This window comes from Hydra viridissima, unplaced genomic scaffold, assembly GCF_058129835.1.
Source record: "Hydra viridissima isolate aposymbiotic clone 2 unplaced genomic scaffold, HvirCarnegie_v1 scaffold_19, whole genome shotgun sequence".
Taxonomy (NCBI): Eukaryota; Metazoa; Cnidaria; class Hydrozoa; order Anthoathecata; family Hydridae; genus Hydra; species Hydra viridissima.
In genome coordinates, this window is record NW_028324318.1 from 1506535 (window position 1) to 1527742 (window position 21208).

The 21208-nt window shown below is 33.6% G+C and overlaps 1 protein-coding gene across 6 annotated transcripts; it reads left to right on the forward strand.

Moving 5' to 3' along the window:
* The first annotated feature begins 933 nt into the window (after window positions 1–933).
* LOC149876640 (uncharacterized) lies at window positions 934–12628 on the forward strand. Of its 6 annotated transcripts, none has more exons than XM_090075204.1 (5): window positions 934–10093; window positions 10802–10859; window positions 11093–11391; window positions 11706–11789; window positions 12429–12628. In XM_090075204.1, the coding sequence occupies exon 1, from the start codon at window positions 9132–9134 to the stop codon at window positions 9771–9773; it is 642 nt and encodes a 213-aa protein (XP_089931330.1). In that variant the 5' UTR covers window positions 934–9131; the 3' UTR covers window positions 9774–10093; window positions 10802–10859; window positions 11093–11391; window positions 11706–11789; window positions 12429–12628. The 6 variants fall into 6 exon arrangements, with proteins under 6 accessions (XP_089931330.1, XP_089931331.1, XP_089931332.1 ...); XM_090075205.1 differs by having other exon boundaries at window positions 12432–12628; XM_090075206.1 differs by having other exon boundaries at window positions 11098–11391.
* Window positions 12629–21208: the final 8580 nt, after the last annotated feature.

A 21208-nucleotide genomic window follows, 5' to 3' on the forward strand; every position in this document is an offset into this window, starting at 1 on the left:
GTGTTGTGGTATTTCATTGAGTTTTACCGATGGTCGAATTCGGAAGAGTCGTCTCCCGTCTTTCAGGATAGGGTTAAATCGGTAGCTGGTGTGTGTGATGGAGTACACTTCAGCTGCGAAGGGTTTAATTTGTTCTAGTATTTCATGGTCTTCTTCTAGAGGGTCGCACTTGATGGTTATAAGAAAGCCAATTTCGTTTCGGACTTTCGATGTAACATTTCGGTTTCAGCCGGAGATGGTGAGTTCCGAATCTGCAAGCGACTGGGCATCAGCTTTGGTTCGGAGTTCAGCGATCCAGTTACCTCGGTTGGCGTAGGTAAGGCTGATCAGCTTTTTCGTTCCGACGACTTTCGCGATTTTCTGTTCGAGTTCTTTCGCTCGCGTTTTTTGATAACTTCGGTTGAAGTGTCCCTTCGGGTCCATGTGGATGTTGAGGTCGATGATGCGTTCCTGTCTTTCAGTCTTGCTTCCGACGGTTTTAGCGTAGGATGCCATGTTGCAGGAGAAGAAATTCAAAAACAAAAAAAAGTTAAAAAAATTGTAGAAAAGTTCAAAGTAAATAAAACGGAAAATGTTCGCCAGAATCTGTACTCTTGCTACGGAGCAGCCGATGACAAACATCGATTTTCTTTTAAGTGGCGAAGAAGCTTCGTAGAATAAATCAATAGTCTATTTAAGCTAAAAATTCACCGAAAGATTTTTTTTTTTTTGTATATATTTGCATTATATAAGTGTTTACAGCTTTAAACGTGTTTATATATATGCATAAATATTATTTACAAGGTTATTTTTACAAGGTTTTCTTTTTTTTTTTTTATCATAATTAATATTTCCGTCTGATGTTGGAGTGGAAAATAGTACCTTTTTTTTTTTTTTTAAACAAAAAGAAACTTAAAAAGAAAGGAGAGATTAGGAGAAGAGTGAAAAGAAGCAAAAAAAATAAGAGATGGTTTTTAAAATGATATATAGAATTCTTTTAGGATTAGTAGAATTGGTAAAGGTATAGATAAAGAATTTTTGATATGATTTCTCATATTATATTAGTATTAGTTAAATTAAAAAAGATCATTTAATCAGAAAAAATTAAGTTGAAAGATTTCATGAAAGGAGCTGAAGTTTAAATTTTCCGTTTAAGTGAGTTTAAATGTTCACTTTTAATTTCCCATTTTCAAGATGGCATAGTATATCCATGTGACAGAAAAGTTCACTGAAGATGTTTAAAGTGTTCCTTTCAGCGTGATGGTTATATTTTATCATGATTATATCTTTAATTTTTTTTACGATCTTTTGAATAACATTTTGTGCATCCATTTTTCCGTTTCTTAGCACCGCGTGGCAGCGTCCGCTCCATATCTCACTCATTATAATCTGAGTGAGCGTCAAAAGCAAACGCGACACCGGGTGCCTCTCCGATAAGTGTGCAATGTCGAGTAAAAAAATAGAATTTGCCGGTTCTATTCTTTTACTCGGCACGAAGGATTTGTATAAGTGCTTGAAATATTCCCAGATTTCGATCGAGGGTGGACAGAGTGTGAAGATATAAATCGCGTCTTCTACGTGCCCGCATGTTTTGCAGTTTTTGTTTTTAAAAGTTTGTTGCCGTGAGTTTCTCGTTAGTAAAGTCGCTGTCGGTAGACTGTTGTGTAAGAATCTGTAAAGTATGTTTTGGGTCGTTCCGTGTGCGTGAGAAGTAAAGCTCCTTTTCCAAAATAATGTCCAGGGCAGTTTTGTTTTCGTCACTCCAGTCCAGTAGCGTTCTGCTGTCACAACTTTCTTTTTGTTATTTCTGTGTATATGGATTTGCAAGTTTTGTTAGTTGTGTCAAATATGGATGGATGTTCGGTTAAGTATTGTATTGTTGTTTTGTAATATTGTGGCGTTTTGTCGTCCCAGTGTTTCGGAAGGTCGTTTTGTCTGAGAAAGTCCAGTCTGGGTGTTTGTGTGTGAATTTTGTCCAAGAGCTCGCCGGCCAGTATTTATAAAGGTAATGGCAGTCATGTGTATCTCTAGCGCATCTCTGTCTCAGTTGAAACAGAGTTTTTAGGTGGAGCGCGAGACATTGGTCTTTCGGTGAGAGTATACTAAGACCTCCGCTTTTGGTAGGGAGGAAAAGAGTGCTTCTTTTAACAGGGTTGTAATTCTGTTTTTGCCAAAGGTTGTCAAAGATGGTGGCGTGTAGGCGTGTCTCAACCCATTTAGGCATGGGGAGTGTGTTTGCCAAAAACCATACCTTCGACAGACCCAAAGAGTTATAAAGCAAAGCTTTTCCTCTCAGTGATGCCAGTCGGAGTCTCAGAAAGTCTAGCGTTTTGTCAATCTTGTTCAGTGTTATTGTCCAGTTAAAGTTTATTGTTTGCGTTAGTCTTGCGTAAAAGGTGACTCCCAGTATTTTCATTCCGTTCCCGTTCGCCCAAGTTATGTCCTTTAGTCTAGCATCAGAACTGGGTTCGAAACTGCCTAGAGCCAAACCTCTCGTTTTAGACGCGTTAATAATAGAACCGCTGGCTTTTTGAAAGACACCTACCTTCCGGAAGAAACTTTGAACAGATTGGCTGTTTCTGGCGAAAAAAAGAGAGTCGTCGGCATACTGCTGGATTTTTAATGCTTTAGATGTGCCAGGCAAATGATAGCCCTCAATGGCGTCATCCGCTCTGACCAGCAGAGCTAGCGTTTCCGCGACGGAAACGTACAACAGCAGCGACAGCGGATCGCCCTGCCTGACACCGCGCTCTGTATGGAAGAAAGGTGATAAGAATCCGCCATTGATGATAGATGCTGAGACGTTAGAGTATAGAGTCGTTATGAAAGAGATGAAGTTTTTGCCTAAGTTGTATTTTTCAAGAATTTTGATGAGAAAGGCGCGATCGACTTTATCAAATTCCTTTTCTTGGTCGATGGACAAGATGAAACATGGAGTTTGTTTAAGCTCGGCGTATTCTATTAAATCCCGGACTAGGTGCAAATTTGAAAAGATGTTTCTTCCCGGGATGCCGCACGTTTGGTTTGGCTCTATGATTTTTCCCATCACTTTTGACAGCCTTAGTGCGAGAGCTTTTGTTATGATCTTATAGTCCGCGCCAAGGAGGGAAATGGGGCGCCAGTTATTCTGATCTGTTAAGTCACCTTGTTTTGGAATGAGCGATTTGATGGATTTTCTCATGGACGGTGCGGTCTGTTTTTCTGTGAATAAAATATGGTTGGCGAGCTCTTCGAAGTCGTCTTCCAGATCCTGCCAGAAGGTTTTATAGAACTCGGCCGAAAGACCTTTATAGCCTGGTGACTTTCCGTTTTCAAACCTGTTCAGCGCCGCCTTTAGCTCTTGTTTTTTAGGCGCTCGTTGAGTAGTTCGTTTTCCTCCGCGGTTAGAGATTTGTTGATGTGAGCCAGAACATAGTTTTGACTGTTTTCGCAGAGTTCTGTTTTCGTGAACAGGTTTTGATAGTAGGTTTTGAGAGAGTGTAGAATGTCACCAGGCTCATTTGTCAATGATCCGTCGCTTTTCCGTATTTCGAATATGGTCTTATGTTTTTGCTGCGACTTTTCAAGATTGACAAGAAATTTGGACGGTCTTTCGCCCTCTTCTAGCAGTTTCTGCTTTGTGCGCACGCTTACGACAGGGAACTGCAAATCGAAAAGTTTTTCTCGCGTGTCGTTGATTTTATCCGCGTTCGCTAAAATATTATTTTCTAGATGGTGAAGGTGATGTTGAAGGCGCCTGATTTCGCGTTTTTTGGTTTCGCCTGCTCGCGCTGCGTTCTTTTACAGTTCCGCCGCTATAAGCGCTTTGAAATCATCCCACCAACTCAGAGTGGAAGAATAGGAGGATTTCCTTTGCGCGCAGGTCGCGAATATGAGTTTTGATATTTTGTTGGGCTTCCTCGATTTCAATGAGGGAACAATTCAGCTTCCAGTATCCTGGTCCTCTCCTTACCGTTTTAAAATGGAGCGTGGTTGTCATAATGTCATGGTCCGGGAAAGTGTTTGCTAATATGTCTGTGCGCGTCGCTCTTGTCGCGTCGTCATGTCTGCAGTAAATTCTGTCCAGTCTGCATTTGACGTTATTGTTTGTCCAAGTGTAAGCCCGTTTGTCCTTGTGTTTCGCGCGCCATACGTCTGTTAGGTTGCAGCGTTTATTAAAGTTGTCCAGTTGTACTGTTCCGGTTGTATGGTAATTTGCATAGTTGGAGTCTTGTGTGTCTAGCGTAACGTTTTCCACCATATTAAAGTCGCCAGCTAATATGATGGGTAGTCCTGTGTCTTGTGAGAAGTCATATAGTCCGTCAAAGAAAACGTAACGGTCGCTTGGGATGTTTGGTGCGTTTAAGTTGATAATATGTATGTCGTGTTTTTCTTAGCAAATTGTTGCACATTCTACCGTGATTATCCCTTTTTAGTTCGTTTAGTTCAATATTTGGTTTGCATAGGATAGCCACCCCACAACAAGAGCTGCTAGGACCCGAGTTCCAGATGGACGCGCCCGACCATTCGTCACTCCACTGTTTTGCTGTGGTGGGTCCGGAGTCCGTTTCCTGAAGGAGGATAAGATCAAAGGGGGATAAGATCAAAGGGGGAGTTTTGGAGAAACCCGAAAAATTTGGCGCGTTTTGTCGGATTGTTCAACCCGCGTATTTTGCACGTTAGAATATTAAGTGCCATGGTGGAGAGGACCAGTTTGCGTTTTTCGCAAGTTCGCTTAAGCACTTTTGGCAAAAAAACAAAATTGATATAAAATGAAGAAATGGTTATATGACATTTTAAACAAAATTTTAGAATATTACTCACCTTTTGGAAAGGCATAACTAAAGCTGATAAAAAATACTTAGAAGAGAAGAAAGGATATAGCAGGTTAAGATCATGAGTTAAAAATATAGTAAAAGGAGGAGAAAAAGAAAAGGACTTACTGGAGTGGTGAAATCCTCTTCGTAAAAACTCAGGTCAGCATCTTCTTAGACATTTTGATCTGCAACGCTGGTTTGGTTATTTATCTCTGCAATTTTGGACTCGTCCTCAATATTTAAGTCAATGTCACTATCACTTGCGGCAGGTAGAGATGTATTCCTTTGAATTGATTTCTTTGGGTTTTTCTTTTCTCTTCTTCCTCTCTGCCGTTTTCGAGTGAAAGAAGGTCGAGAATCATTGATTTCAATATTTTCATAGGCCGTTTCTTCAGGTTGAGGGACGACTAGAAAATCGGCTTTCACCTCTTTTGTTGAAACATGTTCAATTTCGGGAGTTGGTGTGCTTGTAACTTTTGTGGCAATGGGGTTTTCAACGTGTTCAGATGTCGGTCTGATTTCCGGTTGACCTCTATGTTTGTATCGCAGGGTCAGGCCGTCCACGTTTTCGTACCTGGGTAACGGGTTTCGTTTGGGTTATTCCAATTTGATAAAATGATGATAACATTTCCGGTACAGATCTCCTCGCCCTCCACCTTGACCTTTTGACAGTAAATGGAGTCAAAATTTCCTCTTCCTTTAGCTAGATGTGTAGCTAAAGCAAAGACAGCGCTCGAGCAGCCGTTTCTTAAAATTCCGATTGGTATGTTTTGTACCAAAACATGAACTTTGGGTATGTATTTCTGTTTGAATTTAAGAGTACATCCCTTAATGACAATTTCACTGGTGAGAAAAGTGGTGAGAGCATTACTACTGTGCAGAGCAAACTCAAATTGGTGGTGTGAGAAATGCCTTGTGATGCCCCACACAGAAGAGAGAAGATTTTTGGTTTTTAATGCAAAGATTAAGTCTTGAATGTTGCAGTTAAGATCCCCGTAGCAACATACCAGAACTAATGCATTTTCATTTGAAGAAGCTCTTGTGTTGAAAACTCCTAGAGACTCTTTTAGCAGTTCACTAGCAGTTGATTTCAGCAGCGAGGTCCATTAGTTTTTCAACCATTCTCTCCGTCTCGATGTTGGTTGTTTCAAGAGCGGTGATCCCTCGACTCTTCATCAACGAGGACTCGGATTTCTTTCACGAACTTTTCTTGTTCTACCGTCTGCTTTAGTTCGACTACTTTCTCAATTGGTTTCGCAGGTTTCTTCGCGTTGCTAACTTTTGCAACGATGATCGCTTCGGGTGTAGTATTCTGTTTTTGTTGGTATTTATGAACACATCTTTGTTGTGGGGGATGCGAAGCACCGCATTTCTCGCAGAGAAAGGATTTTCCCGCGAAGTAGAGGGCGATTTTAACCCCTTCCATCTCGATGTTGTGTGGAATTTCATCGAGCTTGACTGAGGGCCGGATTCGGAAAAGTCTTCGTCCGTCCTTCAGGAGAGGGTTGAATCGATAGCTGGTGTGTTGAATAGAATACACTTCAGCTGTAAAAGTTTCAGTTGCTCCAGGATTTCTTCGTCTTATACCAGGGGATCGCATTTTATGGTAATAAGAAAGCCGATTTCGCTTCGGACTTTCGACTGGGCTTTACGGTTGCAGCCGGAGATGGTGAGTTCCGAGTCTGCAAGCAATTGTGCGTCGGTTTTCGAGCGGAATTCGACGATCCAGTTGCCTCGGTTGGAATAAGTGAGGCCGATCATCTTGTTCGCGACGACTATTTTCGTGATCTTCGTTTCGAGTTCTTTCGCTCGTTGTTCTTGGTAGCTTCTGTTGTAGTGCTCGTTCGGGTCCATGAAGATGTTGAGATCAATAATTCGCTCCTGTCTTTCGGTCTTGTTGCCGACAGATTTCGCGTATGATGCCATAATGATAAGAAAAAAATAATTAAAAAAAGGTTAGAAAGAAAAAAAAGAAATCAAGTAAAAAAGTTCGCCAAAGTCTGTACTCTTGTTGCGGAGCAGCCGATGACAAACGTCGATTTTCTTTAGAGTGGCGAAGAAGCTTCGTAGAATAAATCAATAGTCTATCCAAGCTAAAAATTCACCAAAACACAAAAAACCTAAATGTTGCTTACAAAAACTTGTTTTTGAAAATCGTTGTTGTATTCATTTGTTTTGCCAATTTGATTTTTATAATAAGTTTTTGTTATACCAAGTTGTTGGTTTTTCATTCTCCCAGTGTTTCGAAATCGATAATGATCGCATAAATAATCATCATCAAGTTCACTTTTCTGTTTATAGATGTATATTTCTGCTGCGTGAGGTTTGATTGGCACTGATTCAATGATATCGCAATTTAAACTGTCAGTTCTTATTTTATCAAATATTTGCATAACAAACTGAAAACTAAGTGGCTGATTTATTTTATCGTATACAAAATTTTTTACTTTCTCAGTACGAACGAGATTTTCTTCAACATTAGTTATCATTTTCTTTAGATTTATACCTTTTTTAAATTAAAAACTCAACCAAAAATCCTCAGATATAAAACGGTTAAAAATGATATTTTCAGAAAAAACCTAAATTTTTTTTAAGAAGATCTATTCAAACTAGCAAAAAAGCAACCCGTAATACGGGTTATAGTCGGTCTGTTAATTTATAGTGGGTGTTTTCCACAATTTAAAGTTGCTAAACCATAACTATTACCCTTATAGAAAAACGCCTTAACATGAAACAATCAAAAATATTATTAAGTAACTGATTTTTTGGATAGTAATTTTCAATACTTATTCCTTCTAAAAATTCTTTAAATAAGCCAGTTAAACGTTTAATAACCTTACTGTTTTGTTTTTCAAGTGCATCATATTTATTTTTAAAAGAAATTGGAGAAAAATTTGCTTGATTTATAGTTAAACCTTTATTTATTATTTGTGTAGTAATGCCATATGGTAAACTTAAATAACTACATCTCAACTTATCATTTGTCTTTAAAACTGTATAAAAATGCCTATTAGAAATAATTTTGTTTTTAATAAATTCATTAAGAAATTCAGATGTTGCATTCCTACTAGTTGCTATAGTCATAATTGGTGAAGAAGAAGGAAAGACTACCTTTTTAAAATTCGTCTTGCTCCGAATCTCTTTTAAATCGTTTGCCCGAATTACTTTCTTCATAGGCGTTGGCGTTTTCTCTTTTTTTTCTGAGATAATCTCGATAGTCTTCGTAACTGGGTTTTGTGACGGAATATCTTTCGTCAAAGCAGTTGTAGTAAAGAGCCCCTTTTTGAGGATCGACAGAGTGTTCATAACATTTGCCGCATCTTCCACAGCCTTCTGCACATGATCCTGATGTATATAGATACCGCATTCCGCAGTACAGAAGACTGTTTCTGAAATGATCCTCTGATTTAATACTGTACAGTCTGAAATGGTTTTGGCAAGCAGCGCAATCCCCTTCAGTTGAGGACCGACTGCTGGCATAGCAGGCGCTACAAACTTGTACAGCTTGTCGTTGGCATTGTTCACAACATACTTCAGCAGTGTTATCAGAACCGATAGTGCGTATTCTATTGGTTTGGTTGCATCTACCTTTACTGCTTGCAGCAAAGTACCTTGAGCCTATTGCTCTAGTTGTAGATATTGGGCACCCGGAACTATCTGATGGAAGGAGTACAATAGTGTGCCAATGCCTGCCCATATTGCATCCTAAATAAAGTATATTTTTAAAACAGTTTACTAAATATATAAGTTAATAAAATAAAATATATATTTACCTTCATGTATGCACTCAAAGACCTTTTTCCCTTCGAGTCCAAAGAAAGTGCCGATCCAATTATAAGATGACACAATGTGGACAGGAGTACAGCAATATTCTTCCTCCTGACTGCTTGCTGCATAAAAAAGTATGTTGGCACACTTATCAATGTAGTCTTGGATTTTTGCAAACATTCTCTCTTTCTAATCAATAACTCGTTTTCGACTGGAGAGAAAAAGTCTTTCTCTCTAAGTGCTCCGCTTTCTCGCAAATAAGAAATATAGTTTTCAAGATATTCTAATACTTTATGAACAGGAGTTAAATAAAACACCTCACTTTGTTTGCGTTCTTCCTTTTGTTTTTGTTTTTGTATGTCTTTTAATATTTGTTCTTTGTGTTGGGGTAGTAACTTATCGGTGTTAACTTGAAAATCAATTTCGTCGCTTTCTTGTCATCCACAAGAGGTAATATTAGATAAATTATATAATGTAGGATTTTGGAAACCAGTGAGAGCATCAGTCACATTTAACAATGGAAGAGCATGGGTTACAGAACCACCTACTAATGCCAATCCTAATCATAAAGATATTGCAGATTATACAATGGAATTTTTGTTATGTGGAGAAGACGCACCGTTAAATTTAACAGTATTTCAAGATGATGGTGATCATGATATATGGTCAAAGTATGAACCACCTAATAATTTAAATGTGTTTCCTGGAGTTATTCGTAATGTATGGTCAGGATTTTCAAGATTTGGTGCAAGATCAATAACGTTAAATGATCCTGCCTGGCATCAGTTTGGAATAGGTAAGAAACCTGCTATTGCACATTTTAAATGGGAACACAATTTGCATATTGATTCTCCTTGGCGATTACGCAATGAATTATTAGCGCAATGGGATAATAATGCTTATTATAAAACTTCTGAAGTGCCATTTGATTCAGTTATTTCATCTACAGGAACAGCAGATTATGCATATGTAAATATAAAAAGTTTACCAAGGTTTGATTATATAAAAGGTAAAATAATTAAACCTCGGGTGGATTTTAAAACATTAGACGAGGCAAAAATTATATCTGATAACTGGGCCCCACAAATTAATACGAACCCAGCTAGCACACGTACATTGGGCCAACGTTGGCACAACGTCGGAAGCGTTGCTTTATTTTATCACTTAAGTGATAACGTCGAACCAAAGTCGGGCCAACGTCAGAATGCGACTGAATTTTTGCTTTTTTGAATTCGTTCAGTGTGTTACAGGTTTTAGTGTTAAGTTTTCCGCCATTCTTAAAAAAATCCCGTTTTTAGTTAGCTGTTGGTTATGCAAAGAAGTTGTAAAGAAATTATTCTAAAACAAAGAGATTGAATCACGAGAAGAAGTGGTCGTTATAGAACTCGGAAAGGTTGAATCATGAGGAAATGTAGTCGTTAAAGAACTCAGAAAGGTTGAACCACGAGAAGAAGTGGTATTAAAAGAATCAAAAAAGATTGAATCACGCGAAGAAGTGGTTGTGAAAAGAAATCCCCTTTGTTAGAATCCAGTTTGTTAGAGAGATACAGGTACTTTATTTCCATTTTTGTGTTTATTTAACTTTAAACTAGTAGTTTACTAATTATGTAGCTACATAATTTGTAAATAAACTTTTTCTATATTACATTAGAGATAGTAGAATTTTTTAATTTGTATCAAGAACTTGAGTACCCTGTTTATTATCATGGCCTGAAGTAAGTTTGTGCTGCTTCACCAAATTCTCCTCAGAGCAGCACTGATTGCAGGAGAATCTACAAAATTGTGCTATAAAGCTTGTATTAGGCTACCATATCATGCATTAAGACTACATTTTATGTTCTTATACTTGTATTTTATTCAAAAGATATATGTTTCTTAATAAAAATTGAATTGACGAATCAATATTTGGACTAATCAATATTGATAGTAAATTTCTTAATGTTCTAAAAAAACTCTAAGTAATTTACTGTTTATATATTTATGATAGGATATAAAATTTGTAAAAGATATAAAATGCTAGAATGTAATAATAGTAATAATAATAAATTTTTTGCTCTACACATACAATGTGGCGAGTCTAACATCTGTAGATGTTAAACTTTGACAGCTTTGGAAAAGTGTTCATTTTATTTTTCATTTTTTTATATTTCTATTTTCTTTTGTTTGTTTTTGAAACAATCAAACTTGTTTTTGAAGACATTCACATTATCAGAGTTGATTATCTCTCCTGTTTAATTATTCCAATTGTTAACTGTTAGGTTTGTGAAGACATTAAATCTTGTGGTAGAATGTGTGAACTGCTTTTGCATTTTCTGAGTATGACCTCTTTTTATTGCATATTTAATTATTTTAGGAGGATGATTCCATTTAACTTTATCCATATTTTTACTTATTTTATAAAATAAAATTGAATTAAATCACCTCTTGCTCTTCTTATTTTTAAAGTAGTCAAGTTAAATCTTTTTTAAAATTTTGTTTTTTTGTATTAATAATGGTTTATAATATTAGGCTACTAATATTATACAATATAATTTAACTGATACTAATAGTTTAGATGGCTGCTTCATATGCAACAAACAGAAGAAGAGTGAAAGAGCAAGTTGATAAGATATATAAGAAATTTATGGTGAAAGTTATCAGAAAAGTAATGTGTCTACCTGCAGTATTTCTAATGATTGTGAAAATGTTTGTTATGATGACAATTCATATGAGATTGATATTGACAATGATGAAGATAATTTTCCTTTTCAAATTCTTAATAATCACTATGACGATGATCAGGATGAACGCTATTTCACATCAGACTCAGAAAATTAAAGTGATCTGGATAGCAATCCTGATGAAAAAGGTATTATTGCATCTTTAGCTGAGTGTTGTGTTAATTTAAAATTTCTTTGTTTCATTATTTACTGAATGAAACTTTTAAAATTTTTTTTTTCAATTATGTCTAGTGAAGCATTTGTTTTGTAATTTGTCATTTGTTACCATATCCCTCTTTAACAGCTGTTAAAGAGGGATACGGTAATGTATTTTATATGCATTTGCAGCATTTTAATGGTGATTGGAATTCATATATTATTTGTATAAGAGAATTTTGAAGCATTTTACTTCTAGTTTTTGCAGTAAAATACTGATACTATTTTTCAATAATTTTCTGTTTAGATGTGGCATTGAAAAATGAAAGTGAAATATCAACAAATGTACTAATTATTTTAAAAAAAATATTTTGTCGACATGTTTATGCAGGTGATACATCAAATATATTTTATGTTTTTATTTATGGAAATTTAATTTGTATATAGTGCTTATATCTTACATATGTTTGTTATTAACTATTTTATTATTTAAATATAGATTTTGTATTTGATGTGTGTGTGTGTGTATATGTATATATATATATATATACATATATATATATATATATATATATATATATATATATATATATATATATATATATATATATATATATATATATATATGTTCATACATACATACATACATACATACATACATACATACATACATACATACATATATGCAGTGGCATAGGAAGATCATAAAAGTTGTGGGGGGGGGGGGGGGAACTAAAACAAAAGTTAAGGGGGGAAAATCAAAATTTAAACGAAAAAAAAAAAAAATGATATTTTGATAATTTGAAGAGGTTACACCCCCTCTATTCTTACAAAAACAAAGCAATAATAAATTATTAGAAATCACTTTTAAAGACTTTTCAAAAATCCAATTAGCGCTTAGTCCTCCCCTCTCCCTCCAGATTTCTGAAAAGTCTTTATTGACGAAACTTTGTGTAAAAAAATTGAAACTGATAAGTGTTTGCTAATAATATATATAAACACAAAAATATATGAACACCTATAATTTTAGCAGTAGCTATGGCAATGCCTAAAGCTCATAAAACGAAAGATTTATATCAAATTGTATAACGAGGAACATTCGAACGTTGTTGTAGTCTCAAGTGAAGTAAAGATACAAGATTCGTAAGGATGCTTAGCAGTCGAGAAGAACATTATTTTGTTTGAACATTTGTACAAATGCTTTAACATAATTATGTTTATTACAACAAATATTGATTTTCTCTTAGTAATTGTTTAATTTAAGTTGGTTCATTAATCAATGTTTTATTTTCGTTCATCAGCGTCAAATTTTATTCAAACTTATTTGGACATTACATTTTATTCAACATTACAAAGAAGTAGTTACGCTTTACTTAAAGAAACAGTTACCCTTTAGTTGAAAAAAGTTACACTTTAGTCAAATAAATAGTTTTAATTTGATTGCAAAAACTTTGTTTTTGATTGAAAAGATGGGCACACCTTTTGAATCAAAATTAAAGTTTTTGCAAACAAGTAAAACTAATATTATTTGAATTATACGTAGGACCAACGTCAGAATGCGACGCTCGCCCAACGTCGATATCCGACGTTGGGCCAACGTTAACCCAACGGTTGGTTGCGACGTCGCGCCGACTATCAAATCCACGTTGGCTCGATGTCGGTTGCCGACCATCGGCCAACGAATTTTTCGACGTTGATCCAACGTTGGGCCAACGTCTATGTGCTATCTGGGAATAGGTATATGATGGATATTTATCCTTTAGAACCTTTTTCAGATATCTATTACAGAATGTTTAAGTGTGGAGTTGCGCATACTATAAACGAAGATAGAATGTCTCATCCAAAAGGAGATAGTATAAATGCTTCAACAGATAGACCATTAGACAAAGGGAAAAATAACGACTTATTATAATGAATACTCAGATTTAACAGTTCCCCAACCTTATTTTGAAAATAACGTAATGTTACCAATTATTTACGCAGGTAGTCTAGTAAATTTTACAGCGGGTAATATGCCTGTCGAATTTGATTATGATGTTGTAATAGAACATACAATATTAGTAAGAGAAGCCGATAGATCTGGTCTACCAAGTGAAACATACAGAAAAATGCAAGAATTATGTGCAACAGCACCGAGTTTTGATCCATCTACAACTCAATTAAGAGACAAAAATAAATATATTTCTTATTTTTTAGATGTAAAACATTTATCAGGCAGTAGACCGACTCAAAACAATGTTCAAGGAAACTTTCATTGAAATTTTTATGTTCCAGATGCATTCCCACTAATGACACTTGATATTGTAAAATAATATATTTAACATTACATTTTTATTACAATTGTTTTATTTTTCATTCCTCGTCCCCAGAGTAGCCTTTCAATTCTTCCAAGTCGGTAGTAAATACTGTATGAGGGTGGGTAGCGACGTCTTGCTCGTATAACTTTGCCATAATTTGTTGTTTGTGTAGACTTATCAGCTGTAGATACGGTGCGATCTTTAAACTATTAGTATCAGTTTGCATAGAAAAGAGATAGCATCTGTTAGCGATAGCTTCAAATTCATTTGTGCAAAACTTCGTAATATCAAACACATTTTTTCCATTCATAGTCAAAAAAGTAGGAGTTCTCCAGCAATTGCCACAGTGGGAATTAAGAATTCTTCACATCGTTTTATAGAAGCGTAAACACAATTACTTAACCAAAATTCAGATAGAGAATTGTTTGTAGGTGGAATTATATTGCCAATTTCATGTGCCTCAAATAAACTTGTTATAATGTCTAATAAAAAAGATTTGCCAGAATTACTACTACCTATTAAAGCCAAAGTGATTTTTTTTTTATCCCTTAACATAAAGCAATCAAAAATATTATTAAGTAACTGATTTTTTGGATAGTAATTTTCAATACTTATTCCTTCTAAAAATTCTTTAAATAAGCCAGTTAAACGTTTAATAACCTTACTGTTTTGTTTTTCAAGTGCATCATATTTATTTTTAAAAGAAATTGGAGAAAAATTTGCTTGATTTATAGTTAAACCTTTATTTATTATTTGTGTAGTAATGCCATATGGTAAACTTAAATAACTACATCTCAACTTATCATTTGTCTTTAAAACTGTATAAAAATGCCTATTAGAAATAATTTTGTTTTTAATAAATTCATTAAGAAATTCAGATGTTGCATTCCTACTAGTTGCTATAGTCATAATTGGTGAAGAAGAAGGAAAGACTACCTTTTTAAAATTCGTCTTGCTCCGAATCTCTTTTAAATCGTTTGCCCGAATTACTTTCTTCATAGGCGTTGGCGTTTTCTCTTTTTTTTCTGAGATAATCTCGATAGTCTTCGTAACTGGGTTTTGTGACGGAATATCTTTCGTCAAAGCAGTTGTAGTAAAGAGCCCCTTTTTGAGGATCGACAGAGTGTTCATAACATTTGCCGCATCTTCCACAGCCTTCTGCACATGATCCTGATGTATATAGATACCGCATTCCGCAGTACAGAAGACTGTTTCTGAAATGATCCTCTGATTTAATACTGTACAGTCTGAAATGGTTTTGGCAAGCAGCGCAATCCCCTTCAGCGCAGTCCCCTATTTTCCTTCTAAAAAATAAGATAATAAAAATAAAACTGCAAAAAGAAAAACTAAAACAAACAAAGCATAAACGATTTAAAAAATTAAAATCCTTTCTACTTTTTCTGATAAAAACTTTAATCCTTTCTACTTTAGCTAATAAAAATGTATATATAACTATTTTATATTCTTACTTCAATTATAATATGATCTTAACGATTATCATTTCTCTTAATATGATTCTTTATGTAATATATCTAAACTAATGATTAGATTTCAAAAGGAAAAAAGTTTCAACTTGCTGAAGAGATCTTTCTCCAATGGCCGCGTGCATTTAGAGAACGCGCTTTTTCAAAGCCTAGTAACTAATGACGAAACGACGTTAAACATTAAACGTTAAACGTTTCTGTGCTAATTATATTAAGATACGTTCAAGACTGTATTGGGGGCAAATTTAAGCGCACTAGTTTTAACCGTTTTCTGTTTTGTTACGTTAAGTTTTTGAAGACAATGACTTTGGAAAAAAAATTTCAGTTAATAACTTTTTATGAATGAAAAGCTTTATTATGTTCAAAAAAAGGACACTGCAGCGCTTCTATTTAACAAATTAACCTTATAAACAATTTATTTAGATAAACAGAGAACTGGATACAAATATTTCGTTTTACCTATCCTTCATATGTAGTAATAATAAATTATTTGTTGTAAACTTTATTATATCTACGCTTTCCCATATTTTTTCTAAAGTATATATAAAAGGTGATCAGTGTCCTTCTATTTTTGTAGGAGAGCGCCACGAAAATATAAATTTTAATTACATTTGGCGCGAACTCTCCTTCTTATATAGGAGTACATTGGTCAGCTTAAGATATCGTCAGCCGAGAATATATATATATATATTAATTTTTTTTTTTTTTTCTTTGCATAATTGCATTTTTTTTTATTTTATGCATTTGATTGGAATTCAAACTCAGAATTCAATTCTACATCAGAAAAAGTCTATCTGCGAAGATATAGAACGTCTCCTTGTTTCATTTCGATATAAATGCGGGGAAAACCCAACATTACCTTACGCTCTTTAGATCATAACTGATATCTTAACTGGATATCTTAACGTTTTCATTTTGTTTTAAAAAGAATTTTTTTAAAACATGATTGTAGTCGGAAATTATTGCGAGCTTTAATTGAATTTGGAAGATAAGATGTAATAAAAAATTTAAATTGGAATTATGAGAATGAGGATATTCTTTATTAAAAGTGAAATACCATCCTTTAGTTAAGGGCGAAGAGAATTTGAAACAAATGGACCTTTTCGTTGAAGAAGGGTTCAGCGTAACATTTGAGTTTGACAAATTGTAAAAGACTCTTTTACAATTAGTCAAACTTTTTAACGATTGAGTTTGACAAATAGTAAACGACTCTTTTGAGTTAAGTTAAGGTGGCTTCACAGGAAATGTTTTTTTTTTAGTAAAATAACTTAAATCTGTTCTAAAATCAGTTTTATAAATTCAATTTAATGAAAATAACAATAAAATATAAATGCTTATTAAAAAAAAAAAAAAAAGAGGACTTTATTTATAAAAAACGCATAAAAAAAGCATATATTTATTTATTTTTCAAAACACGATTAAACCAGAATGGCTAATTAAAACAACTCGCAACTTTGCAATATTATTATCTGATATATGAGGTAGAGGATGAACTAAGATCAATATATAAAAACAAAAACATTTCTTTTAAGCCCCTAAAAACTGAAAATTGACTAATTTTTAGGGGGTAGGGTTCAAAAAAAGACTTAGCAATCAATAAATATTCATTCAATTATCAAGATTCTAGTTCATTCTCTACATATATATGTATTGGACAATTAGGGAAAATTTGAAGGTCTAAGCATTTTTTAATGTTGAGATATCGTGTTTTGAGTTTATAAATTATGTTAAAATCTTCATTTTTAGATATAAGGCAAATAAGTTAAAAAAGTTTTAAAAACATCCCTTTTTGTAGCTATTTTTTGATAATTGTTCTTGATCTTTATCAATCCAACCTTTCCTAATTCCTCTCAACTCTTTTCTTCTTTTTTTTTTTTTTTGGTTGTCCTTTTTTCACCATATTCTGTAACCGCTTTCGGTCTTTTTTTACTGAACTGGTTATTGTATTTTTTCCAAAGTCTAGATTTAAATGTTTAAATACACGATAAATACCAGATGAACCTTCATTAAAAGAAAGAACTGCTGAGTTTACTCCCATTTCAAGAACATCTGTCTTTACATAAACATTTTTAGGACATCGGGACCAGATGATATTATTTAGTCCTTCATTACAATTTTGAGTTTGCCCATGAAGACATTTTTTCAATAAACTGTCATTACTCAATTCATCAAAGTCTTTCTTAATAATTTCATAAATCCATTCAGGCAAGTTTAATTTAGGAGAATAGTTTTCATCTGCATTTTTACTTTTTTTCACGACTTATGAACATGACATGTTCATAAGTCGTGAAAAATTAACCATTGGTTGGTGTCCTCTTCCAATTTCACGGAATCCAATTACCATTCTCAGGTTTACATCAAACATGTTTCTACCTTTTTTATCATTTTTAACAATGTTTGAAGTAAAATTACTGTATGTAAAAGAACGTTGTGCATTTGTACATGTTATAATAAGTTTATGGGAGAAACCCATTCTGCTAGAATAATCATCTGTGATGTTAACTTTACTTTTACAATCAGGACATGCACTAACCAAATCAAATAACTGTTTGATAAAAATAAAATTAACAAGAAGAAAATAATCATTTGTGTTGGCATTACTTGTATCTTCGACATCAAACTTTAACTTTTTAGAACTGATACATGAAACATTTTCAGACAAGTTACCAGTTACATTCGTATCTTTAATACATTTGGTGTGCTTGTTACCACTAAATTTTCTCTTCTTAGATCTTGAAGTATTCTTATAATTACCCATTATATATTTAATTTATTAATCTAAAAAAATATTTCAAGTAAACATTGTATCAACACAACTTGTGTTAGTATAATGGTTTTGTCACAAGAAGTAATTAAATGATCGTGAAATGATGCAATTTTAATAAGTGGAACGGTTTTATTTTTAAAACTGAACATGGTTAGCCTCTAAACTAAATCTTTTATAATTGCAGAACACGAAAACATACCAAAAGAGTGGTTAAACAAAAGTTTTCATACTGCTTTTTTCCGTTGCTATAGGCGTTGCTAAGGAAGCTACTTTATATCATACCTGCAAAATGCAAAATTGTTGCTTAAAAAATTAAAATTATTAAAAAATAATTGTACCATCATTTTCAGCATTGTTAAAAGTCTCAAAAATCATGTTTTTCAATTTTTTTTTTTTTTTTTGATTTTACACCTTTTATTTCCTGTGAAGCCACCTTAAGAGTTAAGCTGAAAGAACAGCCAAACTTCATCGAGATTGAAGGAATACGAATTGCGCTGCATTTGTCGGAAAGTCCTTGCACTGAAAACATTGCGGGAACATCCAGCCACCTCAAATCGAAACAAACACATGATATTAAAAAAGGAAACAATAAAACTCTTTTTATTTTCAAAAGGTTAGCGTGGAAAGAAAGGAGATATGCACGGGTAACGTCATCATAATAACTACTAATTTGAAAACACTTCATCTAAACCCAACTCCAAGGTGGATTAAGGTGGTATACCCCCTTCAAAATTATCTTGGAAGTGAAATCTTATAGTCAAAATTAAAATTAAGCCTATGAAAGATCTTATTAAATGAAATCGATTTATAAAATTACAGGTGGTTATGTTGTCATGACAATCACCTAAAATGGCGGATATAGGAAAATATGCACGTCGCACTGTCAAAAATATCTCAGATTCTAATAGAGTATTCAAAGTAAAACTTGGCCCAATGATAAAAAACAGTTTGATCTATGCAATCTGCCAAAAGTTTTTAAATCTGACTACTAGTTTCCATGTAGCACTACACGGATTATGAAGATTTTTAAATAAGCCAATTTTTAGTGCTGAAACAGCAATATCTCAAACCCTGAAATGTTTTATAATTAACTTTTGGCAGATTGCATACATCATATAAAAACACATCATTGCTGAAAATTTGATTAAAAACTGATTACTAGAAAATCAAATAACTGTGACGGGAGATTGAAAAATAGAAGTTAGCAAAAAAACACTTTAAAAATTAAAAAAGAGAAAAAAATGCAGAAAAATATTTTTAAAATAAACAATGTCTGTAAATTTTAAAGCAAAATGTTTAAAAGCTACCAGCAGCATAAAGAGTTCCTTGTTTTTGCTTTTCCTTATCATTTTTGTTCTTTTTATTGCCCCTGATTGTTTTTCTACGCAACTTAACATCGGATTTATTTTTGTATGACGATTGATACAAGCGTATTTTATTTTCTTTATTGCAGCCATCTATCATAAATGTTCCTGGAATCATATTGAGTTTTTCATAAGTCATCACTGATGCTTTTCTTCCAATATTAAAGTTTGCAATAGCATCATATGTTGCAAATTTCAAATGTAACAATGAACAGAATTTAGTTTTCGGTACTCTTTCCCATATCATCATGTTAAGACTCTCATTTTGGTTCTGAGTTTTTCCATGCATACATTTTGCAAGTAATTCATTAGAGCTAAGTTCTTTATAAATTGGCTTTAGTAACTCAATAATATCACGTGGCAAACCAGGGCCAGGTTTATAGAGAGAAGGTTGATTGGGATGTTTTCGATCAACATTGTGCTGGCACCAACTTTTTTCACCGTTTGGACAATAGGTGTGATAATTATTTTCTTTTGAGGAAGCAACATGAAACAATGAAGCAAGTATAGCACTGCGCATTTCATGAACAGACTGATTTTTGGTTCTTACTGCAATTCCATAATAGTTTTGCAATCTGTCAATTGTTGCATCAGTAAGTCTTCCTTTACCACCTAGACACCTTTCCTTTTTCAATTTTCTTAATCGTGTGCCAACTCTTTTTTGCACATGACCAACACATTCTAATTTTGAAACTATTGTATCACCATACACTCTTTCAACAGATGAAAATGCCTTACTATCTCCGTCACCACAAAATTCAGTATAGCGAAGTTTATATTTTTCAATAGATCGTTCAAAAATTGATTTTGCTCCAGCGACCTCCATACCGGTGGATGGGCCAGTATAGTTGAGGTTACAAAAATGAGTATTTTTTAGCATTTTATATGCATCAGGTTCTGTATTTTTTTTCTTTAGAATTAAAAAACATTGTTTGCAATATTTGGATAATACTTCACAATCCAAAACTTTTCCTGTAATCATTGATATTGCAGTATAAACACCGTTGTATGAGGAAAAACCTCGACGTTGCCAAGTACCATCACAAGAAACACTGGTATTTATTAAATTGAATTCATCAGTAGTATGTTGGGATGCTTTTATAATTTCAAGTGCAGCATCAGACATGGTTTCTACTGCAATTGCTTCAACTTCAATAGCAATTTTTCGAACAATTTTAATGTAAGTGTTTTTAGTCATTGGCGGTGGAAGATCCATAAGATAACAGAATCTTTTAAGGCCAGTATGGCCTTGTCCACATGAACGCATTGCATAAACTGACCTTTGGTTAATATCAAAGGCTCTACAACTTCCAGAACCACACTTCTTGGATGTAAAAAATTCATGATTGAATCCACATTTACAAAATATAATCAATGAGCTGGAAAGTCCAAATTTTTTTTTTGCATTTTCAGCTAAATTAAGTCGACAAGTTTTACATTCTGGACAACATAACAACTGAACAACAATGGCTAATAAAGTGCTATCAATAATTCTGTATCCACATATGTTTTTTTTATTAGAACTTGCAAAAGTATTAATAGGGTTTACCTTCGAATTAGATACATTTATTGAGCTCTGTGAATCTGTTAGTAGAAGACTAGTATTTGCTGAATTTTTTTTATTTAAAGTATATTGATTTCCATGAAATCTTTTTTTCTTTTTGTATTGAGTAGCAAATTTCACACGTTCTCTACCCATTAAAAGTATAAGGTTTAAATTATATAAACATAAACAGATACCTAGATATATATATAACTTTTAAGATGGCAATTCGTTTTAAAGAAACTTCTGGAAGAAATTTATGAGAAATCCAGTTATTGCTTTTAATCTTACAGATGTTTTGATTAATGGAAAATAGAAATAAATTATAAACTCATTTCAACAAGCTTTTTCTCAG